The sequence below is a fragment of the Herpailurus yagouaroundi genome, unplaced genomic scaffold, assembly GCF_014898765.1.
Source record: "Herpailurus yagouaroundi ecotype Mexico unplaced genomic scaffold, PumYag 486, whole genome shotgun sequence".
Taxonomy (NCBI): Eukaryota; Metazoa; Chordata; class Mammalia; order Carnivora; family Felidae; genus Herpailurus; species Herpailurus yagouaroundi.
The window spans coordinates 17,592-40,796 of record NW_024412703.1 but is presented as its reverse complement, the minus strand read 5'-3'; the positions used below and the strand labels follow the sequence as shown (position 1 = coordinate 40,796).

Below are 23,205 nucleotides of genomic sequence, written 5' to 3'. Positions count from 1 at the left end.
TTACTTACCGCTCCTGCTTCTCCATCACCTGGGTCATGAGAGATTCCCTGACCTGTGTTGTTTACAAAGGTTGTTTGACAGGTTTGGAAACCACAGACATGCTCTTAAGATGCCATCTTGTTGGTCAGTGTAATTTTTACTTTGTGTTTTTCTCTGTGTCTGCTAATGCCTGCCAGCCTTCCTGCAGAACCATACTATGGGCCACTCGACCGACCCCTTGGGTAGACTCCCAACTGCTGTACCCCCACACCGTCCCTTATCAGCCTGAAGAAGCCGGGACAGTCGTTGTCCCTGTTCCCTAACAGCGGTTCCAGGCCCTGTTCCAGCGGAGAAATAAATAGGGAAAGGGTTAACATCAGGCAGGGAGAGAGAAGGGACCTTCAGGGAGGCAGACGGCAGATGCAGGTGGGAGGCTAAAGAAGCAGATGGGGTTCTCCCCTTATGAAATCCTTTATGGGCGCCTCTCCCCCATTATCAAGGGCATAGGGGGAGGGATCTAAATGAGATAGACCAACTAGCCCTGAGACAACAGATGCGAGCCCTTGGCTCTACCCTAACCACCTTACACCCCTGGGTCAGGGAGCGATTATCTGAATCTGACCACAGACGCTCATCCCTTTAAACCAGGAGGGGCAATATGGATAAAGGAGTGAAATGTCCAACCGCTAAAACCCCTCGGGAGGGGCCCGTTCACTGTCATTTTGTCCACCCCTACCGCAGTAAAGGTGGCCAACGTGGGTCCCTGGATTCACTACAGCAGAGTGAAGCCGGCATCTCAAAACTGGGAGTGCATTCGTGACCCATCAACGCTGTGCAGACTGACCATACAGAAGATTCTGGACTCCGGAGTCTCCAGAAGACTGCAGCCCTGCTTTAGTCACTCCAGAAGCTGACTGACCTACACGTGGCAGAAGCTTGAGGAATCGGCAGTCTGGAGAAACAAAAGACCATCGTTATTTTCTGTATGTTTTCTTGCTGTGATGCACTGTCATGGCTCGTTTCTCACTATTATCATGATTCTTGCTCTACTCTTTGCCATAGGACTGGCCGAGGCCACCCCGGCCAGCCGGAAACGTGGTGAGAGGTTTCTGTGAACACTCACCCTCCCTTTGTGGATCGGATACTTCGTTGGTACCAACACGGGGAAACAATGGCCATGAGAGACTAGAAAATTAGATCCCCACAAACCTTATAGTACAACAAAATACCCCAGTCCTACTACCAGGGTTTGGCTTCTCAGAAGCTCAATTATTGGGAAAAACTTTCTTGCCTGTTGGGGAAAAAGTTCATTTTTGTCTCTGTTAAAAACTTAACATGCGTAAGCAAAGAGTTTATAACTCAACTGCCCGGAAAACCCAATGGTGGGGGACCCCAGATCACCTTGAGCCAGATCCCCACCCCTTGTCTAACTTCTCTCATCTCCGAGAGGCCTGGGACAAGGTCCATACAGCCATCAAATGGCGGGTCCCAGGTGGACTAGCCTGGATACGTGGAAGGACAGCCTATATAGTACTTCCCTCAGTCTGGTCAGGGTCATACACGCTGGGAACTCTTCGTCCATCTTTCTTCGTGCTCCCACTTGCCAGAAGGAAACATTTGGGAGTCCGAGTGTATGGGGACAGGGACACTCAAAGAAAGCGGTGTGCCTTACCAATTGGCAACTAAAAAGATGAGGAATGGCCCCCCGAGCATAAATCCAATATGATGGCCCTGCCACCTGGACAGAGGACAGGTCCTGGGGCCATCGTGCTCCCATTTACATGCTAAACCGCATAATCAGACTACAAGCAGTTATAAAAATTATAACCAGTGAAGCTGCCAGAGCTCTTAACTTACTAGCTAAGCAACAAACCAAAATGCACAATGCCCTTATCAAAATCACATGGCCTTAGATTACCTGCTTGCTTCTGAGAGAGATGTCTGTGGAAGATTTAACCTTAGCAACTGCTGCCTACAGATAGATGAGGGAAAAGTCGTAGAGGAGATCACAGATCAAATAAAAACGTTGCTAATGTCCCTGTCCAGACCCCAGAAAAGTTGGGACCCCAGGGAATTATTTGGAGGATGTTTTTCAACTCTCAGTGTATTCAAAACCCTCATGGGAATTATCCTCCTAATTTTGGGAGAATGCTTAATCTTACCCCTGGTTGTACGATGCTTATCCCTGGATGCTTAGCTCCCCTGGTTGTACGGTCTGCCTCCAGTCTCATTGAGGCCATGATTTAGAAAGGACGGCCACTCATGTAATACTGTTATAAAAATATTAACCTCTAAACCAAGATGATGCTCTTTGTCCCAAAATAGGGGAGGGGGGTCTGAGCATCAAAGAGGGGGATGTGGTAGGGTCCCCTCCCTAAGGAGAGAAGAAAAAGAGAGAAAAGGAAAAAAACAAGATAGCCTGGCCATGTGCCTACGTGACAATATCCCTCATGACCTTGTGAACTGAGACTACTTAATCAGACTACGTGTTTTTGTATGTTACCATATACAGGAGACAAAGAAATAAAAATATATTAAAAAAAACTATGCCACGGGACGTTGGGGGCTCAGTTCTTTGGGTACAAACCCAACTGAGCAGTGCCGGCCGGAATCGAGTTGCCTCCTGGAAAGAAAAGCCTCGGAGTCACGACTCTCTGTGGGAGAACCCTGCTACGTTATTTCACTCAGTATAGCACCCTATACTCTCCATCCATGTTGTTGCAAATGGCAAAGTCTCATTCCTTTTTACGGATGAATAATATTCAATTTTTTGTATATAAATATATAAATATATTTGCCAATCTACTTTACACATTCATCTGTCACTGGACGCTTCCAAAGAGTGGCTACTGTAAACAATGGTGTAATAAACATGGGGTGCGTATATATTTTCGAATTAGTGTTTTTGTTGTCTTTGGGTAAATATCCAGCAACAGAATTACCTGATCATGTAATTGCTTTGAGGAGCCTTCATACTGTTTTTCCACAGTGGCCACACCAGTTAGCATTCCCACCAACGTGGATGAGTGTTCCCTCTTCTCCACATCCTCACCAACATTTGTGTCTTGTCTCGTTATACTAGACATTCTGACTGGTGTGAGGCAATAGTCTTCTTCTTTGGGGTGTCACATAAAGGGAATTGTTTTATTTCCTTTTCAAATCATTCATTCTTTGTATGTAAATATGCAATTGGTTTTTTGAGGGTTGGCTGTGTATCCAGTTTCTTGGCTGAATTAATTTATTGGAGGTACTAGTTTTTTTGGTGTTATCTTCAGGATTTTCTACATACAAGATCACATCATCTACACGCATAACTTTCTTTCTAACCAGTTTGGATACCTTTTCTTTCCTTTTCTTTCTTTAATTGCTCTGGCTAGAACTTCCAGTGTTACATTAAGTAGAAGTTGTGAACGTGGGCATCCTTTCCTTGCTTCTGATCATACAAGAAAATGCTCACTGTATCACCCTTGAGCACGTGTTTGCTGTGGGGTTTTCATACAGGGCTTTATGTTGAGATAGTTTCCTTCTATTCCTAGATTTTAGTGTTTTAAACATGTTCCATTTACAAATGTAAAAATTAATTTCCTGACTGCAAAATATAAACAATGATGTATCTGCCAGATTAGCAATGCATGATCGTGTCATGCTTTTTTCCTCTTATTTTGATAGTCACATCGACTACATGGAACTAGGCAATGATACACGAAGTTCAAAATTTCTTCTTCTGGGATCTTTGGAGGAACCAGAATTGCAACCCTTCCTCTTTGGGCTGTTCCTGTCCATGTACCTGGTCACCATACTTGGGAATCTGCTCATCATCCTGGCTGCAAAGTCTGACTCCCACCTCCACACGCCCATGTACTTCTTCCTCGCCCACCTGTCCTTCGTAAACATCTATGTCGCCTTCACCACGGTCCCCCAGATGGGAATGTACAAACACAGAAAAGTCGTAAAAGTCATAACTTATGAAAGCTGTGTCATGCAGATGTACTTTTTCATACTCTTTGTAGGTTTAGACAACTTCCTCCTGACTGACGACTTATGACAGCTTTGTGGTCATCTGTCACCCGCTACACTACCCAGTCACCATGAACCCCTGGCTCTGTGGACTGCTGGTTCTGGTGTCCTGGATCACGAACATCCTGCATTCCTTGATACAAACCTTAATGGTGTTGCAGCTGCCCTTCTGGACAGGCATGCAAATCCCCCACTTTTTCGGTGAGCTCAATCAGATGATCCAACCTGCCTGCTCTGACACCTTTCTTAATGACACGGTGATATATCTTGCAGCTGTGCTGTTGGGTGGTGCTCCCCTGGCTGGGGTCCTGTACTCTTATTCTAAGATAGTTTCCTCCATACGTGGGATCTCATCAGCTCTGGGCAAGTATAAGGCATTTTCCACCTGTACATCTCACCTCTCGGTTGTCTCCTTATTTTATTGTATGGGCCTGGGAGTGTACCTCAGCTCTGCTGCTACCCAGAGCTCCCACTCAAGTGCAATATCCTAAGTGATGTACACAGTGGTCACGCCCATGCTGAACCCCTTCATCTACAGCCTGAGGAACAGAGACAGAAAGGAGGCTCTAAATGTATTTTTCAGAGGGAAGCCATAAAAGGGCCATTTTCCCAGAAGTGCCTGTGATTGCTGGCTCAAAGCTTAACAGCCAGAGATTGTGATCCTTTAATTGGATCATGGAAGAACTTAATCCCTCTATTCATATCCTGGAATTTCAATTTTTCCAAAGTTCGACTGCTTTATTAAATTTAAATAAGTCCCTTTGTTTAACTTTATGCTCCTTCTGGTACCCAAAAGTTTTTCCTTTTTTTTTTGTTTTCTTACTTTCCAAAGTTAGTCCAACCTTGAATCAGAAACAGTTTGGAGATTCCCGTTTGCCTCACATAGTGATGAACTGTACCAGTTTTACGGAATAAACTATATTTGGCAACTGAGGCCATTTATATAATTTTACTGTAGAGGAAATTCTGTGACTGCCCATTCCTTTCTACATGACTACCTTGAATGCTTTTCCTGATAATGTAGACTTTAACATATTAGTTTGTTTTGTAGTTAGTCATGGGGTTTTAGGATCCTCATTAGGATCCTGTTCTCTCTCTTATCAGCTCAGCATCCACAGTATCCCTGGCACAGAATAGTAAGGCAAAAATTCCTTATGAAAAACATGCTCTGCTCCAAGTGTAAAGTACAGAAAGACAAATTTGCATAAACCAAGTGACTAATATGGGGTTAGTATCCGAGAAGACCTGAAAAAAATGATGACATAAAATTTTCAATCACGCCGTATTTTATTGCAGAAAATATGTTTTTGATGATGTATATCTACTTATTGAGGTGTGAGATATTTGGTGTCCATGTTTAAAGGGTTTTATTAATTGGAGTGAAGAATTCAGTGGCAGATTTTATATTATTTAATTGGATGATTTTGTTGTTTCTACTTGAAAATTTCCAGTGTTGCCTACAAGTATTGTTTCCTCCATTGTCCTAAACTTAATATCTCATCTTTAAAAATGCTGTCATAAAAATTATAGTGTGAGTGAGTGAACCATATGTGTATTCTCTCTGGGATTAATTTCTTTACCTTTTTTATGCTCTAAACTCTCTTCAGTCCTCATAATCAGAGGATGATGTGGACAGGAGCTTGAATTCCTGCCCAGTAATGCTCTGGGTATGGAGTCTTGTGACGAAGAGTCCCACAAATTATCCACACAAAAAACATATAGGTCTTTCCAATCTCTACCAGTTACCTAGAAGAAAACCTGAATGGTAGTCACTTTTTAGTACATTGATCTGAAATAAATGTGAATAACCAGGTCATTATAATGCCGTCTTCAAATATCAGAACAAATGCCAAAAATAAAAAGCAGTAGATTATTCTTAATTGTCTCAGATTTTTTCATATTGGTTATTATATCAGTAAGCTATTGGTGCGTAACAAGCCTTGCCAAAGGTAAATGATTTAAGATAATGCTTTCTAAATTTTTAAAATTTATATTTTAATTAGTTAATATGTAGTGTGCTATTGGTTTTAGAAGAAGAATTTAGTGATTCATCACTTACACACAACACCCAGTGCTCATCACAACAAGTGTACTCCTTAGTGCCCATCATCCATCTAGCCCATCACCCACCTACCTCCCTCCATCAACCTACACTTTCTTCTCTATCATTAAAAGCATCTTGTGGCTTTTTTCCCACTCTTTTCTCTCCCCATATGTTCATCTATTTGGATTGTTACATTCCACGTATCAGTGAACTCATATGATATTTCTCTCTCTCTGATCGACTCATTTCGGTTAGCATAACACATTCTATCTCCAATGATCACATGGGAATCTATGTTTGGGAAGTCTTCCCCTCTCTGTTGGTCTCCTCATGAGGTTGTGGTCAGCTGTGGGTCTGCTGGAAGTGCTCTGTTAATCCTGGATGCATTCTCACATCTGGGAACTTGCTGGTTCCTAGATAGGCTAGGCTAGGTTGACCATCTTTAGAGCAACTGGGCTCTGCTCCACATGATTTCTCCTCCTACAGTAGGCTTGCTTGGACTTGTTTCAATGGCAGAAGCAGGGTTCCAAGAGAACAGCAGAAACACGTTGTCATTTTTACCAGATAGTATTAGCCAAGGCAAATAAAATACTAAATTTAACCCAGATTCAAAGGTGGAGAAATGGGAGGAGCTTCCAGTCACATTGCAAAGTACATGGATACAGGGATAAGTGGTATTTGGGGCCATGTCTGCAAAAGGTGTACCACATGTGTAATTTTCAATTCAATAAAGTCGTATTGGTGCAGGGCAGAAAATCAACACACAGAACAATGCAGTTCAGTACAACATAGTGATTCAACAATTCTACATGTTACTTGGTGCTCATCATGGTGAGTGTGTTCTTAAGGGTTGAATCTAAAGGGTTTTCTATATTCAGTTCATATCATCTATAAATCAAGAGAATTTTACTTCTTTCATTCTGATTTAGAATCCAATGAAGAAATGAGCAGAAGACATGAATAGACACTTTTCTAAGGAAAACATCAGGATGCATTTTTTTTTTATCTTGCCTGAATGCTTTAGCTAGGTGGACACCGTTGTGTTGCTGATGATCTCGGAAGAAAAGTTTTCTAACCTTTCCATGATTGCGTACAGTGTTATTGTGGGTTTGTCATATACAGCCTTTTTCTTTCATGTTGAGGTATGTTCCCCCTATACCCAGTTTGTTGAAGATTTTTTTTTATAATCGTGAAAGGATGTTGTATTTTGTCAAAAGCTTTTTGCATGTATTGAGATGATATGATCATTATATTTCATTCTATCAATGCGGCGTATCACCTTTATTGATTTGCTTGTGCTGAACCATCCTCGTATGCCAGGGATAAATCCCACTTGATCATGGTGTGTAATTCCTTTAATGTGTTGTTTGATTCAGTTTCCTGATATTTTTGAAAAATTTTGTGTGTGTGTTCAGCAGGGATACTGGTCTATATTTTTCTTTTTTTGTACTGACCTTTTCTACCTTTGGTATAGGGTAATGCCAGCCTTGGGAAATGAGTTTGAAAATGTGTCTTCCTCTCTAAGTTTCTGGAAGAGTTTGAGAAGACTTATCATTAATTATTCTTTATATGATTAGTAGAACTCACCTGTGATGCTCTCTGATTCTGGGCTTTTTTTTTTGCTGGAAGATTTTTGATTACCAATTTAATATCCTTACTTATTATTGGTCTCTTCACATTTACTATTTATTCCTGATCCTGTTGTTACATTGTACATTTCTAGGGATTTATCTATTTCTTGTAGGTTGCCCAATTTGTTGCTGTGAGATAGTTCATAGTGGTCTCCCATGATTCTTTCTATTTCTGTGGTTTTGGTTGTAAAGCATCACCATTAGCTATTGATTTTATTTATTTGGGTCTTCTCCCTGCCCCCCCCCCCTTTTTGGTCAAACTAAAGGCTTGTCAATTTTGCCTAGCTTTTCAAAAAATTGGCTCCTCATTTTATTAATCTTTTCTACTGGTTTTCTGGTCTATATATCATCTATGTCTGCTCTGATATCTGTTATTTCTTTTCCTCTGCTGCTTTGGACTTAGTTGGTGCTTCTTTTCCTGGGTCTTTCAAAGATAAAGTTAGGTTATTTTCTTAAGGTCGTTTTTTTCTTAACGTAGGCACTTATTACTATAAACTTCCCTCTGAGAACTGCTTTTGTAACATCCCATAAGTTGTGATATGCTATGTTAACATTTTCATTTGATTTAAGATTTTAAATTTGCTTTTTGATTTTTTTTCTTTCACACATCAGTCATTCACAAGTGCATGGTTTAATTCCCACGTATTTGTCAGCATCTCAGATATCTGTACTCTCACATCCACTGCAGCATGATTCACAATAGCCAAGACATGGAAACAGCCCAGCATCCATTGACAGATGAATTAATAATGATGACATCTATACAGTGGAATTCACCAATTTAAAAGGAAGACATGCTTTCTTTTGCTCAAAGATGGATGGACCCTGGGGTCATTATGCTAAGCAAAAGAATCAGACAAAGACAAATACTTTATGATCTCATTTATATGTGAGATATAAAAATCTGAACCATAGAAACAGAGATTAGGTTGATGTTTGCCAGTGGCTAGGGTTTGGGGAAATGAGAAGGTACTAGTGGAAACCTAAAAACTGTCTGTTGTAAGATGAATAAGTTCTGGGAACTTAATGTACGACGTGGTCATTATACTTAACTATATTGTGTTGTATATTTCAATGTTGCTGACAGAGTACATAGTAAATGTTCTTCCAACAAAAAGAAATGGTAACTATGTGAAGTGATGGATGTATTCACTAACCTATTGTGATGATTATGTCACAGCATATAAATATATGAAATCACCAAGTTGTGTGCTTAAACTTCCATAATTTTATTTGTCAATGAAATTTCAACAGAGCTGGATGAATGAAGAAGATATGTTCCAACGTCTCTGTCTTTTGTTTGCATTTCCAATGTAACCCCCTCCCAATGGAACCCTCCCAATAAACAAACAAACAAACAAACAAACAAACAGTACCAGGATGAAAACCTTTATGAGTATGTCAATGGGAAGGTCAATCAATAGAAAAACAGTATCTACAGAAGGATGCCATGAAAATAGCATCAGTGATGCAATAGTTGCTAACTCCATTAATCAACGAGTTGGATACAGGGTCCTCAGTCTCTCTGAGGCAACTGGAAAGAAAACCTTGGTTCCTTTGTCCTTTTCTTTTACTAAGAATGTTGGTCTATAGGCAAGTGGTGAGGAGGAAACTTACATTTGGAGGAAAGCTTGACCATCTGGAGTAGAATTTCCATAACTGATCATTAGACACCTAATTAATTCTCACTTGCTTGTCAGATCATTGCACTGCTGAAAGTGGAAGTGGAAATGAAACCTACTGAATTGAAATTAACAGCCATGGTAGAATGTTTGCGGAGATGGCCCCAAATGCCGGTCTTTCTCGGTAGCCATATCTTTGGCAATGTGCACAGTACCTTACATCAGGAGGTGGAGACTATTCTTCCGCCTTTGATTCTGGATGGATTAGGATTTTTCATTTACTGCAGCCAGCATAATATGATAGAAGTGACAGTGAAACTTAAAGGCCTTGTGCATTTCTGCTGCTCTCTCTTGGAACTATGGCTCTGCAAAGTGAATACAATGAGATGGCCTGCAGAGGAAGTGGGGACATATGGAGCACAGCCCAGGTGTCCAAGTCAAGGCCACTCTGGATCAGCCACAGATAGCTAGCCTAGCCCCAATTATATTAGAATGCCCTGGAAAGATCAGCAGAGCCTCCCCAGCTGACACACAGCTGACTCAAGACCCTTGAGGAGATCAACAGAGATTAGAACAACTCAGCACCATACAATTCCACTGAATTCTAAAGACATTCTACCAAGCCGTTTGCTTTCAGGATGGTTTGCGATGCAGCAACATTCATGATCATTCTGTTATTCAAGTTTATTTTGGATAATTATTAAAAAGTGATTCCTTTTCAGTTATCAGTAGAGGTTGGAAGGATTTGCATTTGTGTGGAAAAAATATGGTGTCCTGGAATCGCATAACTGAGCAGGAATTCAAGCTCTCTTGTGCCCTGCAAAGACACCTTGATTTTAGCCCAATGAGACTCATTTTTGGCATTGACTTCCAGACCTGAAAGAGTGGAAATTTGTTTCTTTTAAATGTTTAATGTGATAATTGTATAAAGCAGCAGTTGGAAATGACAAAGTCATTCATCCAATAAAATTTTCTTTGAAGAAATAGAACCCAAGACTCTCAACTCATTTACGTAGCTTCCTTGAGTAAGGGTATTTTGTGTTGAAACCCTACATGAGTAGAAGAAACAAAACCTAAAGTCAGTTTGGAGACACTCAGCCTTACGAGCTGGTACACAGGATTTCTCCTTGCATAAATGCAAATATGATACTGTTTCTGAGACCTCTGGGCATTAAGATAAGAAACATGATTCATTGTTAAAAATAAGGCCACCTGTTCTACTCTAATTTTTTTGTCTAAATTTCTACATTCCTAGAATTCCAAGTTAAGGCAAACCTTCATTCTCTTCCTTTCTTTACCCTCAAGTTTCTCTCAAGCTTTCTTTCAACACAACATGTAAGTTATAATGTGTTACAATAAGGGTCATGAATTTCATGCATGTACATCTATGTATGTGAGTGAATTTGTTTGAAAGAAAAATATACAAGTTAGAGATGGAGGGAGGCAAACCATAAGAGACTCTTAAAAACTGAGAATAAACTGAGGGTTGATGGGGGGTGGGAGGGAGGGGAAAGTGGGTGATGGGCATTGAGGAGAGCACCTGTTGGGATGAGCACTGGGTGTTGTATGGAAAACAATTTGACAATAAAGTTCAGATTTTAAAAAAGAAAAATATACATAAATACACATACATTTGCATGTACATTTGCATACACAACACTTATTCTTGAACAGTCTTTGGACTGAACAGTATTTCTACACGTCATCTTTCCTCACCACATCTCTTGAAGTTATGTTTATCTTCCACATTGCCTTCAGAAGAAAGCAATGGGTAGAGGGATCATAGCCTAAAAATTGCATAACAAAGCAGTTAAAACTTACTGTGAGCCTTCTTGAGTTCTAGATAAATGGAATCATGCAGTATGTACCCATGATTTTTCAATGACTCTTTCAATTTAAAGTTGTATACTTTAAATATGTGCAGTTTGTCGCATGTAATAATGCTCCAATAAGTTAATTAGAAATTAAAAATTCTAATGGTGCATGACTCAGGGTCAGATCTGGAGCACAGTGAGCTGAGTCACACCTAATGGGGTGGGAGATCTCTCTACCAGCTGTGAAAAAGCAAAGGTTCACATGTAAATATTAAAATAGTGGAACTAAATTAAGACAAATCACATTTAATAAACTCACGTTTTGTAGACTAGATTAGCCCACATATAGAAAAGGAGTAAACTGACATAAGTCAGTTCAAGACAGAAGGACACTAGAACCACACACCTCATGGACGAGCCTTCGAAACACAACGTAGAGATTCACACCTGACTATGGACTTATGAGGAGCCCAGCAGAGATCCGAACAACTTCCTACCCTACAATCCCATTCAATAATAAATATATGTAGTAAGCTATTTTATTTGAGGATGCTTTGGACACAGCAATAGCTAACTGATATAATAATCAAATTGGGCAGAAATGAGGCCATTTGTCATAATCTGATTTTTTTTATTCTAGGAATTTGTAGGTAGCATAATTGAAACATCAGGATTACTCTATTCTTCAAGTTTATTTCAGACAAATGTATTAAAAAATGACTCCACTGAGCCCCTTTCAGGTAACATGCAAATTTTGGAAGGTCATGTATGTTTGCACAAAGCTTGTGACTCCAATTCACATACCTGGACAGGAACCCACACTTGCTGGGGAGTCACCCAGTGATTAAGAAGGAGGAAGATGTAAAACAGACAATACGGATATTATTCATTTGCTGCCTCCTCAGTGGTTTTGGCAAAATTTTGAATAGTGGGAGATATTTCATTTAGAGAAATGGAAGGGCTCACATTTATAAGTAGCACTGGACATTTTCAGAAACCACAAAATAATTTAATAAAACCCAAAACATGCCACCAGCCTTTCATCTTAACGAATACACTGATATTCCATAATTCAATGAGCAGATAAAGTGCCTGAGAAGGAAATGTTTTGCATAGTGATAAATGCATGACTTAATATTTTGTGCCATCATACTTAAAGTCAAGTTTGACTTAAAAGGCCATATTATATCAATCTATTTTTTCCATGTTTCTCTTTCTTTGTAGATTCCACTTGGAGACATGCATTTTATTATCATTTTTTTTTTGCCAGTGACTATGGTAAGCATGATGGACACAAGCTGTGTGACAGAGCAGGTACCTAATGTGTAGGAAAAACACCCCATGATCAGTGATAACAACCAGTACATAAAAGTCTACCTTATCAGGAAGAGCAGTCAATGTAGTGATATAGAAAAGAATGATGTTCACAAGAGTGAAGTCTGGTGGTCTCAGATCTTTCTCTGTTTTAAACTTATATCAATAGCTGTGGTAGCCAAGACTAGACTTCCCATAGGACTAATATAAGTCATGAATGGTTGTTTTGTTGTTGTTATTGTTGTTGTTGTTTTTGGTCAAACAAAAGAAAAAATACTCCCTATGATACATTTCACATGAGAAGAAATTATTCTTAATATATCCATGTTGTCCTTTGAAAAATATGTAAGAGTTTCCAAATATTTTAATCCAAAGTCAGGAATAACCTTGGGAGAGGAAGAATATGACAATGGGAAAATCTCTTGGATGTAAGAGATATCAGAAAGCTTAACAAAGTGAGTTAAATAAATTGTGCAGAGAGGGTGAAATAAAAAAATAGAAATTCCAGGAAAAAATAGAAGAGGCATCATTCACCTCCACAATCTGATGAAACAATCTCAACCTTTGGCTCAGACTCTGGGCCCTGCAATCACGGGAACTTCTTCAGCCCAGGGCAATTGTCCCTTTTGTAGCTACCATCCCAGAGAATCTCCTCAGAGCCTCCTTTATGTCTCTGTTCCTCAAGCTGTAGACGAAGGGGTTCAGCATGGGCGTGACCGCCACATACATCACTGAGGATATTGCACTTGAGTGGGAGCTCTGGGTGACAGCAGAGCTGAGGTACACTCCTAGGCTTGTACAATAAAATAAGGAGACAACAGAGAGGTGAGACGCACAGGTGGAAAATGCTTTGTATTTGCCTTGAGCTGATGAGATTCCACAGATGGAGGAAACTATTTTAGAGTAAGAGTAAAGTATTCCAATGAAGGGACCACCACCCAGCAACATAGCTCCAAAATACAACACCATGTTATTGAGAAAGGTGTCCCGACAGGCAAGTTGGATCATCTGATTGAGTTCACAGAAAAAGTGGGGGATTTCCACCTCTGTACAGAAGGACAGCCGAAACGCCATTAAGGTTTGTAACAAGGAATACAGAACACTCATGATCCAGGACACCAGAACCAGGAGTCCACAGAGCCGGGGGTTCATGATGACCGTGTATTGCAGAGGGTGGCAGATGGCCACAAACCTGTCATAGGCCATCACACTCAGGAGAAAGTCATCCATCCCCGCAAAGGTTATGAAAAAGTATATCTGTGTGATGCAGCCTGCATAGGTTATAACTTTGCTCTGGGTCTGGATGTTCCAGAGCATCTTCGGGACGGTGGTGGAGGTGAAGCAGATGTCTACAAAGGACAGGTTGGCCAGGAAGAAGTACATGGGGGTGTGGAGATGGGAGTCAGAGCTGACGGCCAGGAGGATGAGCAGGTTCCCAAACACAGTGATCAGGTACATGGAGAGGAAAAGCCCAAATATGAGGGGCTGCAGTTCTGGTTCATCTGATAATCCCAGAAGAAGAAATTCTGAAATTCCTGTATCATTTCCTGGGTCCATGTGGTGGAGGTGACTACCAGCAAAGGGGAAAATGACATGACTAATTTTCACATAAATCGCTTGGCTCACATGGTTCAAATGCTACAATTTATATTCCCCAGTCAAGAAAGTAATTTTGATATTTTGTGAATGGATCTGAGTCCTTTGAGGGGATCCCTATTTCCTCTCTTACTAGGAATTTTCATCCCAACGTCAGATGTTTTCCAATAGGCTAGGTTTTGTACATTTAAGTTTTTTTTTTTCAGTTTATTTATTTATTTTTAAGAGAGAGAGACAATGTGCGCATGTCAAGAAGGGGCAGAGAGAAGGAGAGACGGAACTCCAAGCAGCCTCCACGCTGTCAGCGCAGAGCCAGACGTGAGGCCCCAACCCACAAACCGCGAGCTCATGATCTGAGCCGAGATCAAGAGTCAGAGGCCTAACTGACTGAGCCACCCAGGCGCCCTTGTACATTTCTAAGAAGAAATTATTTAATGCATTTGAGGAGTATATAGAGCATCAATCATGTTTTCAGCATTTCCAAGTCATAAAGTAGAGGGTGCTGAACAGAAAAATTACCTAATATTCAGTGATGTGCATAGGATATATGCATACATAAAAATTAAATAATCTTGGGATGGAAATAGAGGTCATGAGGAAAATGAAGCAGGTACAGGAAGAGAGTGGTTGGGGTGTGCTGTTGGGTGTTTAGTCAAGATTGGCTAAGAAGGTGACATTTGAACAGAGACCTGAAAGACTAGAGGAAACTGCCTGGAAACTGCCGGAGCGTCGGCTAAGGCAAAGGCCTTGAGGAAGCGCTTTTTTCCCCCCAGAAAATCAAGGCTCAGAAGGAAGCCAGTGTGTTAAGGACTAAAGGCAATGGCTGTGAATTTTGTAGAACCATGTTGCCTCAGAGCTGCCTAAGTTCAAGACACAGGGAGCTCCTCGTCCATACTATGTACCTCTTGCACTTTATTCATCTGGTTACTGTAGTGTCCTGTCCGTGGAACATCTCTTCTCAGTATCATCTATTGATTGAGTCTGGTCTGTGTATTATAGGGTCACCTTGGAATAGAGGAGCCCATGTACCCCTGCTTGGAGACCTGCTTTCACTGCACACACACACACACACACACACACACTTTCACATACACGCAACACAATGCATCATATCCTCCTGGTGTGTGTTACTTCTCTGTCCTTCTCACGTTCCCCTGCCTGCCTCAACACACTGTTTAGGATATGAACGCAAACACATCACAATACCTTTCCCAGACAGAAGGTAGAAATCGTACCCCGAAAGTCCTATTCATAGCTTCCCAAGGACAAATAATCCCGGGGCTCCATTTTGGAATGGTCACTTTCTGACCTGTATGTAATGAAACATAAAAAATTATGTGCGATGAGTAGAGAGAGAGAAAATGATGCTGGTGGCACCCAATCCTGGTCGTATCCCATTTGTCTCCAGCAAAAATGATGAAAGGACAAAAATAAGTTTGTCCAAAGGACAGAAGTAATGCTATCTTTATGGTGTGAAACATCTTACATATTGAACATCACAAGAGAATAGAACACTTCTCACAGTTTGGGCATTTTTATGCCCAGAGAGCAGAGAGAAGAAGACTTGATTTTCCTGTTTCTATTCTATCTTCATTTGACTGATCAGTTTTTATATGGCCCAATAGAGGATGAGGCAAGCCTGATTAGCATTTTTCTTATGTGACATCTTTTTTCGTGTATTTGTTATTCTTACACTTTGGGTTTAATCACTTTCTTCACAAGTCTGATGACCACAACTAGGGATGGTTTTGTTCCTTGTCCAACATGCAAAGACATCCCCAGACTCTATAAAATCCTACACACCCCATGACAATCTCTTCTCTTACTCTGAATAATCTGCATGTGACTTATCCGAGGACATTATTTCTCACTCACATTTATTGCGTTGCACTCCTGTCTGTCATCGTGATGTGATTACCAAAGGAGCAGGAACTTCTCTTCATCTTCTTCTTTACAAAAGTATGTGGGTGTATATGCACTTACATGGAAACGAAGTCAAGAACATGAGACATTATGAAATACAAAGAGTGATAGAGGGAATAAAACCAGGTTAAAGAGAGCGGTTTCAGTACAACTGTATTAAACAAAATTCAATGGAGTTTTGAGAACTAACTGAAACATGATCTACAGGACCAGTAAGTCAACAAAATCAACCCAGATGAATCATAAAATTCCCCAAGACCTGGAAATAAAAGAGCATAACATATAAAGTTCTGAGAAATTTCTGGTACTAGCAGATGCACTTTTCATATTGGTTGAATGAATCAGGAATTAGGTCTTATTATATATGCACTTTTAACGTGACAAGGCTGAATTTAAATGTGGTTAAAAGACCAGATAGTTGAGTGAAAGCTGGCACAAATGGCTTTCTACGTGGAGGGAAGTGTGGTGCTTCCTTACTTCACACATCTCACAAAAAAATCCAAAAGAGTAAACCCTCAGTGTAAGAGTAACCACTGCATTTTAGATGCACATCTAGGAAACTACATGTAAAAAAAATCTACAGGTGGACAAACCATCATAATTAAGGCAAAAACAAACAAACAAACAAACAAACTCAGAAACAAGAAGATAAATACATTTCAATGAATAAAATTTAAAACTATTTTATGGCCCAAAATACCTAACTAAAAATCAATAGAGAAGTGTGATTTACAACAGGTATTTGAAATGCTGGTAATTATAGATAAATAGGCATATAATATGTGGACATATAATAATAATAATGACAGACAAATGAACATAGTGATCAAATATATGAATCTTTACTGGAGCTCACTAATAGTTTAAAAAATCAACAAGAAATCTCTTTCACACCCATTTCCCTGAGAAATCACTCAAAGGGCTGTCACATTGAGTGGGGTCGGAAATTTTAACCAATTAACAAAGGGGCACTTTCTAATTTTGCTGTCATAATTGTGAAGCATTATAACATCTTCGGAGGCTGTGAAGACAATTACAAATATTAAAAATACAGATCCTCTTGGGGCACACAGCTGGCTCAGTTGGTAGAGCACACAACTCTTGAGCTTGGGGTTTGAAGTTCAAGTCCCATGTTGGGTGTAGAGATTTTTGAAAAAAAAATGTTTAAACAAAAATACAGATATTTTTTAACTCAGGATTTCTCAGTCTCTACTGTATGGACATTCCCAGCCAGATCCCTCCCTGTGGGGTGTGTCCTATATATTGTAGGATTAGAACATCCCTGGCCTCCACGCACCCCTCTCCAGTGTGACAGCCAAAAATGTCTTTGAACATTGCTCAATATCCTCTGGGGGACAAAATCACTTTTGGGTGAGAAACATAGTATTAAGTATTTAAAAATATTTTGAAGCATTGATAGAATAGTAATTTAATGAGAAAAATATGAAAGACTATGAAAGGTGTAAATGGCACAGCCACACCATGATGAGTCATACCGGCCTTGAAATAATAAATCAGGGGTGCCTGGCTGGCTCAGTAGGTAGAGAGTGAGACTCTTGATCTTGAAGTTGTGAGTTCAAGCCCCATATTGGTTGTAGATATTGCTTAAAAATAAAATCTTTAAAAGAAAAAGAACTAATGAATCAGCATTATACTACTTGACTAGAGGGACATAGGTAAGGTACTACTGAGTTAGAAGGACGGGCAGAGAAAAGCTAGAAAGAACGATGGTGTCAGAACATAAAGAGTGCTTCCAATATGCATTGCTGTCTTTCTATACATTTGAATTGAAAGTGTGTGAATATGTATGTGTGCGTAACAGAAAAATTTTAAAAGCAATGAAGACTTTTAAGAAAGAGAAACAGCGAAAATGCACTTGGGTTAGGCAGAGTGGATCAAAAACCACCGCATGAAACAAAATTGAAGGAAGAACCAAAGCAGCTTCTGAATAAAAAGATTTAAAAGATTTAAAAGAATAATAATTTAATGATAGTTTCGTGGGTCCAAATCTAATTTAGATTGCTAGGGATTCAGGAATAAAAGAAGTCTTTTCATGTGGAGAGAAAGTGATATCTAAGCTTTTAATTTCATGTCACATAAAGATAGATGGACCAGCTATGCTTATGGAAGATAACGGTTGATTCTTTTTTTTTTTTAATTTTTTTTAACATTTATTTATTTATTTTTGAGAGACAGAGAGACAGAGCACAAGCCAGGGATGGGCAGAGAGGAAAGGAGACACACAATCTGAAGCAGGCTCCAGGCTCTGAGCCATCAGCACAGAGCCCAACATGGGGCTCGAACTCACAAACAGCGAGATCATAACCTGAGCCAAAGTTGGAAGCTTAACCGACTGAGCCCCCCAGGCACCCCAAAGATAAAGGTGATTCTTAGTGAAACATAAAAAAGAATGCCTTACAAGTGTTGGAATTCTGATTGCAGAAATAGATCCAATAATAAAAGGCCAAAAGGAACAAATGAGGAATACAGAGAAGTGAAAATTAGTTGGAAATATGTAGAATGGGTGATTTATGAGCACTAAGTAGCAGAAGGACATCGAATTTAATTTTGTGGACAGTAGGGTCTTCACAAGGGAAGAATATTAAGGTGACAGATCAATTCTTTCAGATCAATTCTTTCAGGAAAATATAAATAAATAAAAATAGAAAAAGCTGTGGAGGGAGTATGACTATGTCATAGACTACCACACAAAATTTACACACTCTCATACATTGTGCACAAATACATCTATACGTGCATTAAAAAATAAACAAAATGGCAAGTAGTTCACGAAATAAATGCCAATTCTTTTTCTGAAAAAAAAAAAGGAGTAAAAAAAAAACAGAAATAAAACCATTCCAACCCCACTATGCAAACACCAAGGACTCCCACAGACAACTTTCAATAGAGAAAGTGGGTGGCTAGCTAACCCAGAATACATTCAGACTCACAGGCTGTGAGCTGATTGTGAAGGGAGCTCATTAGCATACCCCGTTTCACATAGTACACTTAAAATTTTTATTTTTTTAATGTTTATTTATTTATTTTGACAGAGAGAGAGCATGAGCGGGAGCGGGGCAGACAGAGAATGAGAGAATCCGCAGCAGGCCCCATGCTGTCAGAGCAGAGCCCAAAGTCGGGCTCAATCTCCTGACCCCTGATATGAATTGAGCTGAAATCAAGATTCGGACCCTCAACTGGCTGATTCAGCCGGGTGCCCCAAAAAATTTCATTTGAATATTCAAGGAGAGAAGGTGCTGTGAGATGTATGTTTCAAGTACTGCTCTTGCAAGGATGCACTTGCAAGCATTCCTTCATCCGGGTTTTTCTCATCAGTATGGAATTGTAATGTAATATGTCCCATCTTAAAAATGAAAGACATGTCCTCACTTCAATGTACATCTCTCAACAACCAGTACTGGACTTTTATACTCTGGTTAATTGCAAAGATCCTGGGTCTCAGGTTCTACTTTTGTGCTTCCCATCCCCTCTCTAAACGAGTTTCCATTATTATCACTTAGTTGTTAACGTTGGACCTTGCATTTCTGACTTCAATATTTACTTCTATTTAGAGCATCATAAATACATTAATCAATCAATCAATCAATCAACTTACTAATCAAGCCAGCAAACAACTACAGCAAACTCTCAGCTCTGGCTAGGCTAGATTGGCTCTCAGGTGACCTCAGGAAAATGTTCTTGACTTTCATTCTCTTGACCTTCTCCAGTAGTACTTACTGTGATGTAAAACTCATCTAGATGGGGTCTCTGGGAGGAAGGTCTCTACATGCAAATCAAAATACCCATCGTTGGTAGATGGTGGAGGATGAAGCTCTGTCCCAGACACGACAGCCGGGATGGGTCAAACTTCAGTGTTCCATCCAGACTTAGGACTGCAAAAGAAACGACCATGTCTTGTCCAGCCTGAGGTTGTACACACTGTGGGGCTGCAACAGAGGAAGTATTTGCAGCCTCTTAATTCTGCTCATTAGGTACATTTCCCTCTTGTGTCTCCCACCTTTAGGCACGTGATTGCCCTACGGGACACCAGGGTGGACAGAAAGGAAATTTTCCCTGTTGAATTTCTGTTGCTAGGAGACCAGGTGATAAGGCAGCTGAAGTCCGTTTTCTTTACTCTTTTTCTATTACTTCTGTCTTTCAGAGATCTGAACTCCCAGCACGTTATCCCAATCCTGAATGAATGTTTTCTCCTGTTTAAGACTGAGAAATCAGTTTCGACTAGGTCCCTTGGACTCTTCAAAGCATTGACTTGGGTTAAAGACATAGCCCCTAATATCTTTCGAAAGTAACTTTTCTCTTTTTCAACAAAGATGTGAGGTTTGCTCCTTTGATATAAAACCTGGGGCACTACACTCATGGGCTTCATGATAGTTTTGTCAAAACAATTAGGGATTTCTTTTTTAAAAAAAAATTTTTTTTTCAACGTTTATTTATTTTTGGGACAGAGAGAGACAGTGCATGAACGGGGGAGGGGCAGAGAGAGTGGGAGACACAGAATCGGAAACAGGCTCCAGGCTCCGAGCCATCAGCCCAGAGCCCGACGCGGGGCTCGAACTCACGGACCGCGAGATCGTGACCTGGCTGAAGTCGGACGCTTAACCGACTGCCCACCCAGGCGCCCCACAATGTGTTTATTTTTATAGTAAGGGGGGGGAGATTAAAGTAGCAAGTGGAACAAGGCTGGTAATGAGCTGACCTTAAACTAAGGTTGGCCAAGATTGTGCAGGTGGCACTAATGTAATCACCATGCCCCTCCAAATGTAGGAGAGGAAGGCAGAGTAGTTGGATCAGAGAGAGATGTGTGGACACCGCATTGCTGGCTTTCAAGATGCAGAAAGGGCAATGAGCCAAAGAATGCTTGTTGTCCCTAGAAACCACAAAAGGAAAGAAGATGGTCTCTCCTGGAGCATCCATGAAGGAACCAGGCCCTACAGACATCTTGATAGCCTATGGAGACTTACTTCAGGCTTCTGACCTCTAAATAGTAATAGCATAAATGTGTTTCTTTTGAGCTTCTAGTGTGGTAATCTGTTAATCAGAAATAGCAATGTAATATAGAAATTCATCCAATTAGGGGGTCCTGGGTGGCGCAGTCGGTTAAGCGTCCGACTTCAGCCAGGTCACGATCTCACGGTCTGTGAGTTCGAGCCCCGCGTCAGGCTCTGGGCTGATGGCTCAGAGCCTGGAGCCTGCTTCCGATTCTGTGTCTCCCTCTCTCTCTGCCCCTCCCCCGTTCATGCTCTGTCTCTCTCTGTCCCAAAAATAAATAAACGTTGAAAAAAAATTAAAAAAAAAAGAAATTCATCCAATAAAATGGTTTTGCAGGAAAAGACATTTTATTTTATTTTTTGAGGAAATAATCTTAGAATAAGAGTAAAGGATCCCAGCAAGGGGGCCACCAGCCACCAACACGGTTAAAAAATACATCACTGTGTCATTAAGAAAGGTGTCAGAGCAGGCAAGTTGGATCATCTGGTTAAATTACAGAAAAAGTGAGTGTGTGCAGAAGTACAGCTGCAGCACCATTAAACTTTGTGAAAAGGAATGCAGGACACTTATGATCCAGGACACCAGAGCCAGCAGCCCACAGAGCCGGGGGTTCATGATGCCCGTGTAGTGCAGAGGGGGTGACAGATGGCCAAAAATCGGTCATAGGCCATCACGGTCAGGATGTAGTTGTCCAGTCCCGTGAAGAGTAGGAAAAAATACATCTGGGTGATGAAGTCCTCATAGGTTATGACCTTGCTCTGGGTCTGGATGTTCCAGAGCATCTTCGGGATGGTGGTGGACGTGAAGCAGATGTCTACAAAGGACAGGTTGGCCAGGAAGAAGTACATGGGGGTGTGGAGGCGGGAGTCAGAGCTGACAGCCAGGAGGATGAGCAGGTTGTCAAACACAGTGATCAGGTACACGGAGAGGAAAAGCCCAAATATGAGGGGCTGCAGTTCTGGACCCTCTGAAAATCCCCAAAGAAAAAAATGAAATGTGTGTATCATTGCTGAGTCCCATGTGGTGGAGTTGAATACTAGGAGAGAAAATAATAACATGAGTATTTTTCAAGCAAATGAGCTTTACTTGTGTATTACCATTTATTTATTTTTCATTTTTTAAAGTTTTGATTTAAATTCCAGTTAGTTAACATGCAGTGTAATATCAGTTTCAGGTGCACAGTATAGTGATTCAACATTTCCATAAAACAGCCGGTGCTCATCACAACAGGTGCACTCCTTAATCCCCATCACCTATTTTACCCATCCCCCCATAACCATCAGTGTGTTCTCTATAGTTAAGAGTGTGCTTCTTGATTTGTCTTATTTTTCTCCCTTTTCTTGTTTGTGTTGTTTCTTAAATTCCACATATGAGTGAAATTTTATGGTTTTTGTCTTTCTCTGACTTATTTTGCTGAGCATACTACTCTCTAGCTCCATCCACATCATTGCAAATGGCAAGATTTCATTCTTTTTGATGGCCGTGTGTGTGTGTGTGTGTGTGTGTGTGTGTGTGTGTGTGTGTAAACTCTTCTTCATCCGTTCACCAATCGATTGACACTTGGGCTATTTCCCTAGGTTGGCTATTTGAGATAATACTGCTATAACATCCTTGTGCATGTACCCCTCTGAATTAGTATTTTTTTATCCTTTGGGCAAATATCTAGTAGTGCAACCTATGGAATGGGAGAAGATATTAGCAGAAGACCTATCTGATAAAGAGTTAGTATCCAAAATCTGTAAAGAACTTATCAAACTCAACACCCCCCAAAATAATCCAGTTAATAAATGGACAGAAACTTCAAGACACAGGGAGTCCTTCCTTCCCATGGTTATTTGCATTTTATTAATTTTTTCCCGAGATATTCTGTGACTAGAGATATATCCCTTTCTTATTTCCATCTGTTGGTTGACATCCTGGCATTTAAGGGTCACATATTGGAGTATGTGAACTCAGGTACAATTCATTGCCCTGAGGACAGCTCATACCCTACAACACACACATGCGCGCACACACACACACACACACACACACAGTGCATTATGGCATCCTGGCACTGATTGCTATCAGGCTTTTCCCACCCTCAAGCACCATACTTTTGAAAGAAATGGTACAAGGCAAGCTGTCAACATCATACTACCTTTATCCTAGAGAATGTGTAAATAGTACTTAAATTTTGTTTAGTATGCCTCCCATGGACATGTAAACATGGGAGCCCTTTTAATATGATCATCTTGTGTCCCGTATTTTCTTTA

The 23,205-nt window shown here is 40.5% G+C and overlaps 1 protein-coding gene and 2 pseudogenes across 1 annotated transcript; 1 reads left to right on the top strand and 2 right to left on the bottom strand.

Moving 5' to 3' along the window:
* Positions 1-3,612: 3,612 nt before the first annotated feature.
* LOC121023001 (olfactory receptor-like protein OLF4) lies at positions 3,613-4,688 on the top strand (annotated as a pseudogene).
* Positions 4,689-13,024: 8,336 nt separating this feature from the next.
* On the bottom strand, positions 13,025-14,005 carry LOC121023003 (olfactory receptor-like protein OLF4). The gene has a single exon (XM_040464630.1). The coding sequence runs from the start codon at positions 13,976-13,978 to the stop codon at positions 13,025-13,027; it is 954 nt and encodes a 317-aa protein (XP_040320564.1). The 5' UTR covers positions 13,979-14,005.
* A 7,257-nt stretch (positions 14,006-21,262) lies between these two features.
* Positions 21,263-21,915, bottom strand: LOC121023002 (olfactory receptor 7A10-like; annotated as a pseudogene).
* Between the last annotated feature and the right edge of the window lie 1,290 nt (positions 21,916-23,205).

Excerpts from the sequence above, each read along its gene's own strand:
- LOC121023003 (XM_040464630.1), bottom strand. The coding sequence starts at position 13,978 with ATGGACCCAGGAAATGATACAGGAATTTCAGAATTTCTTCTTCTGGGA.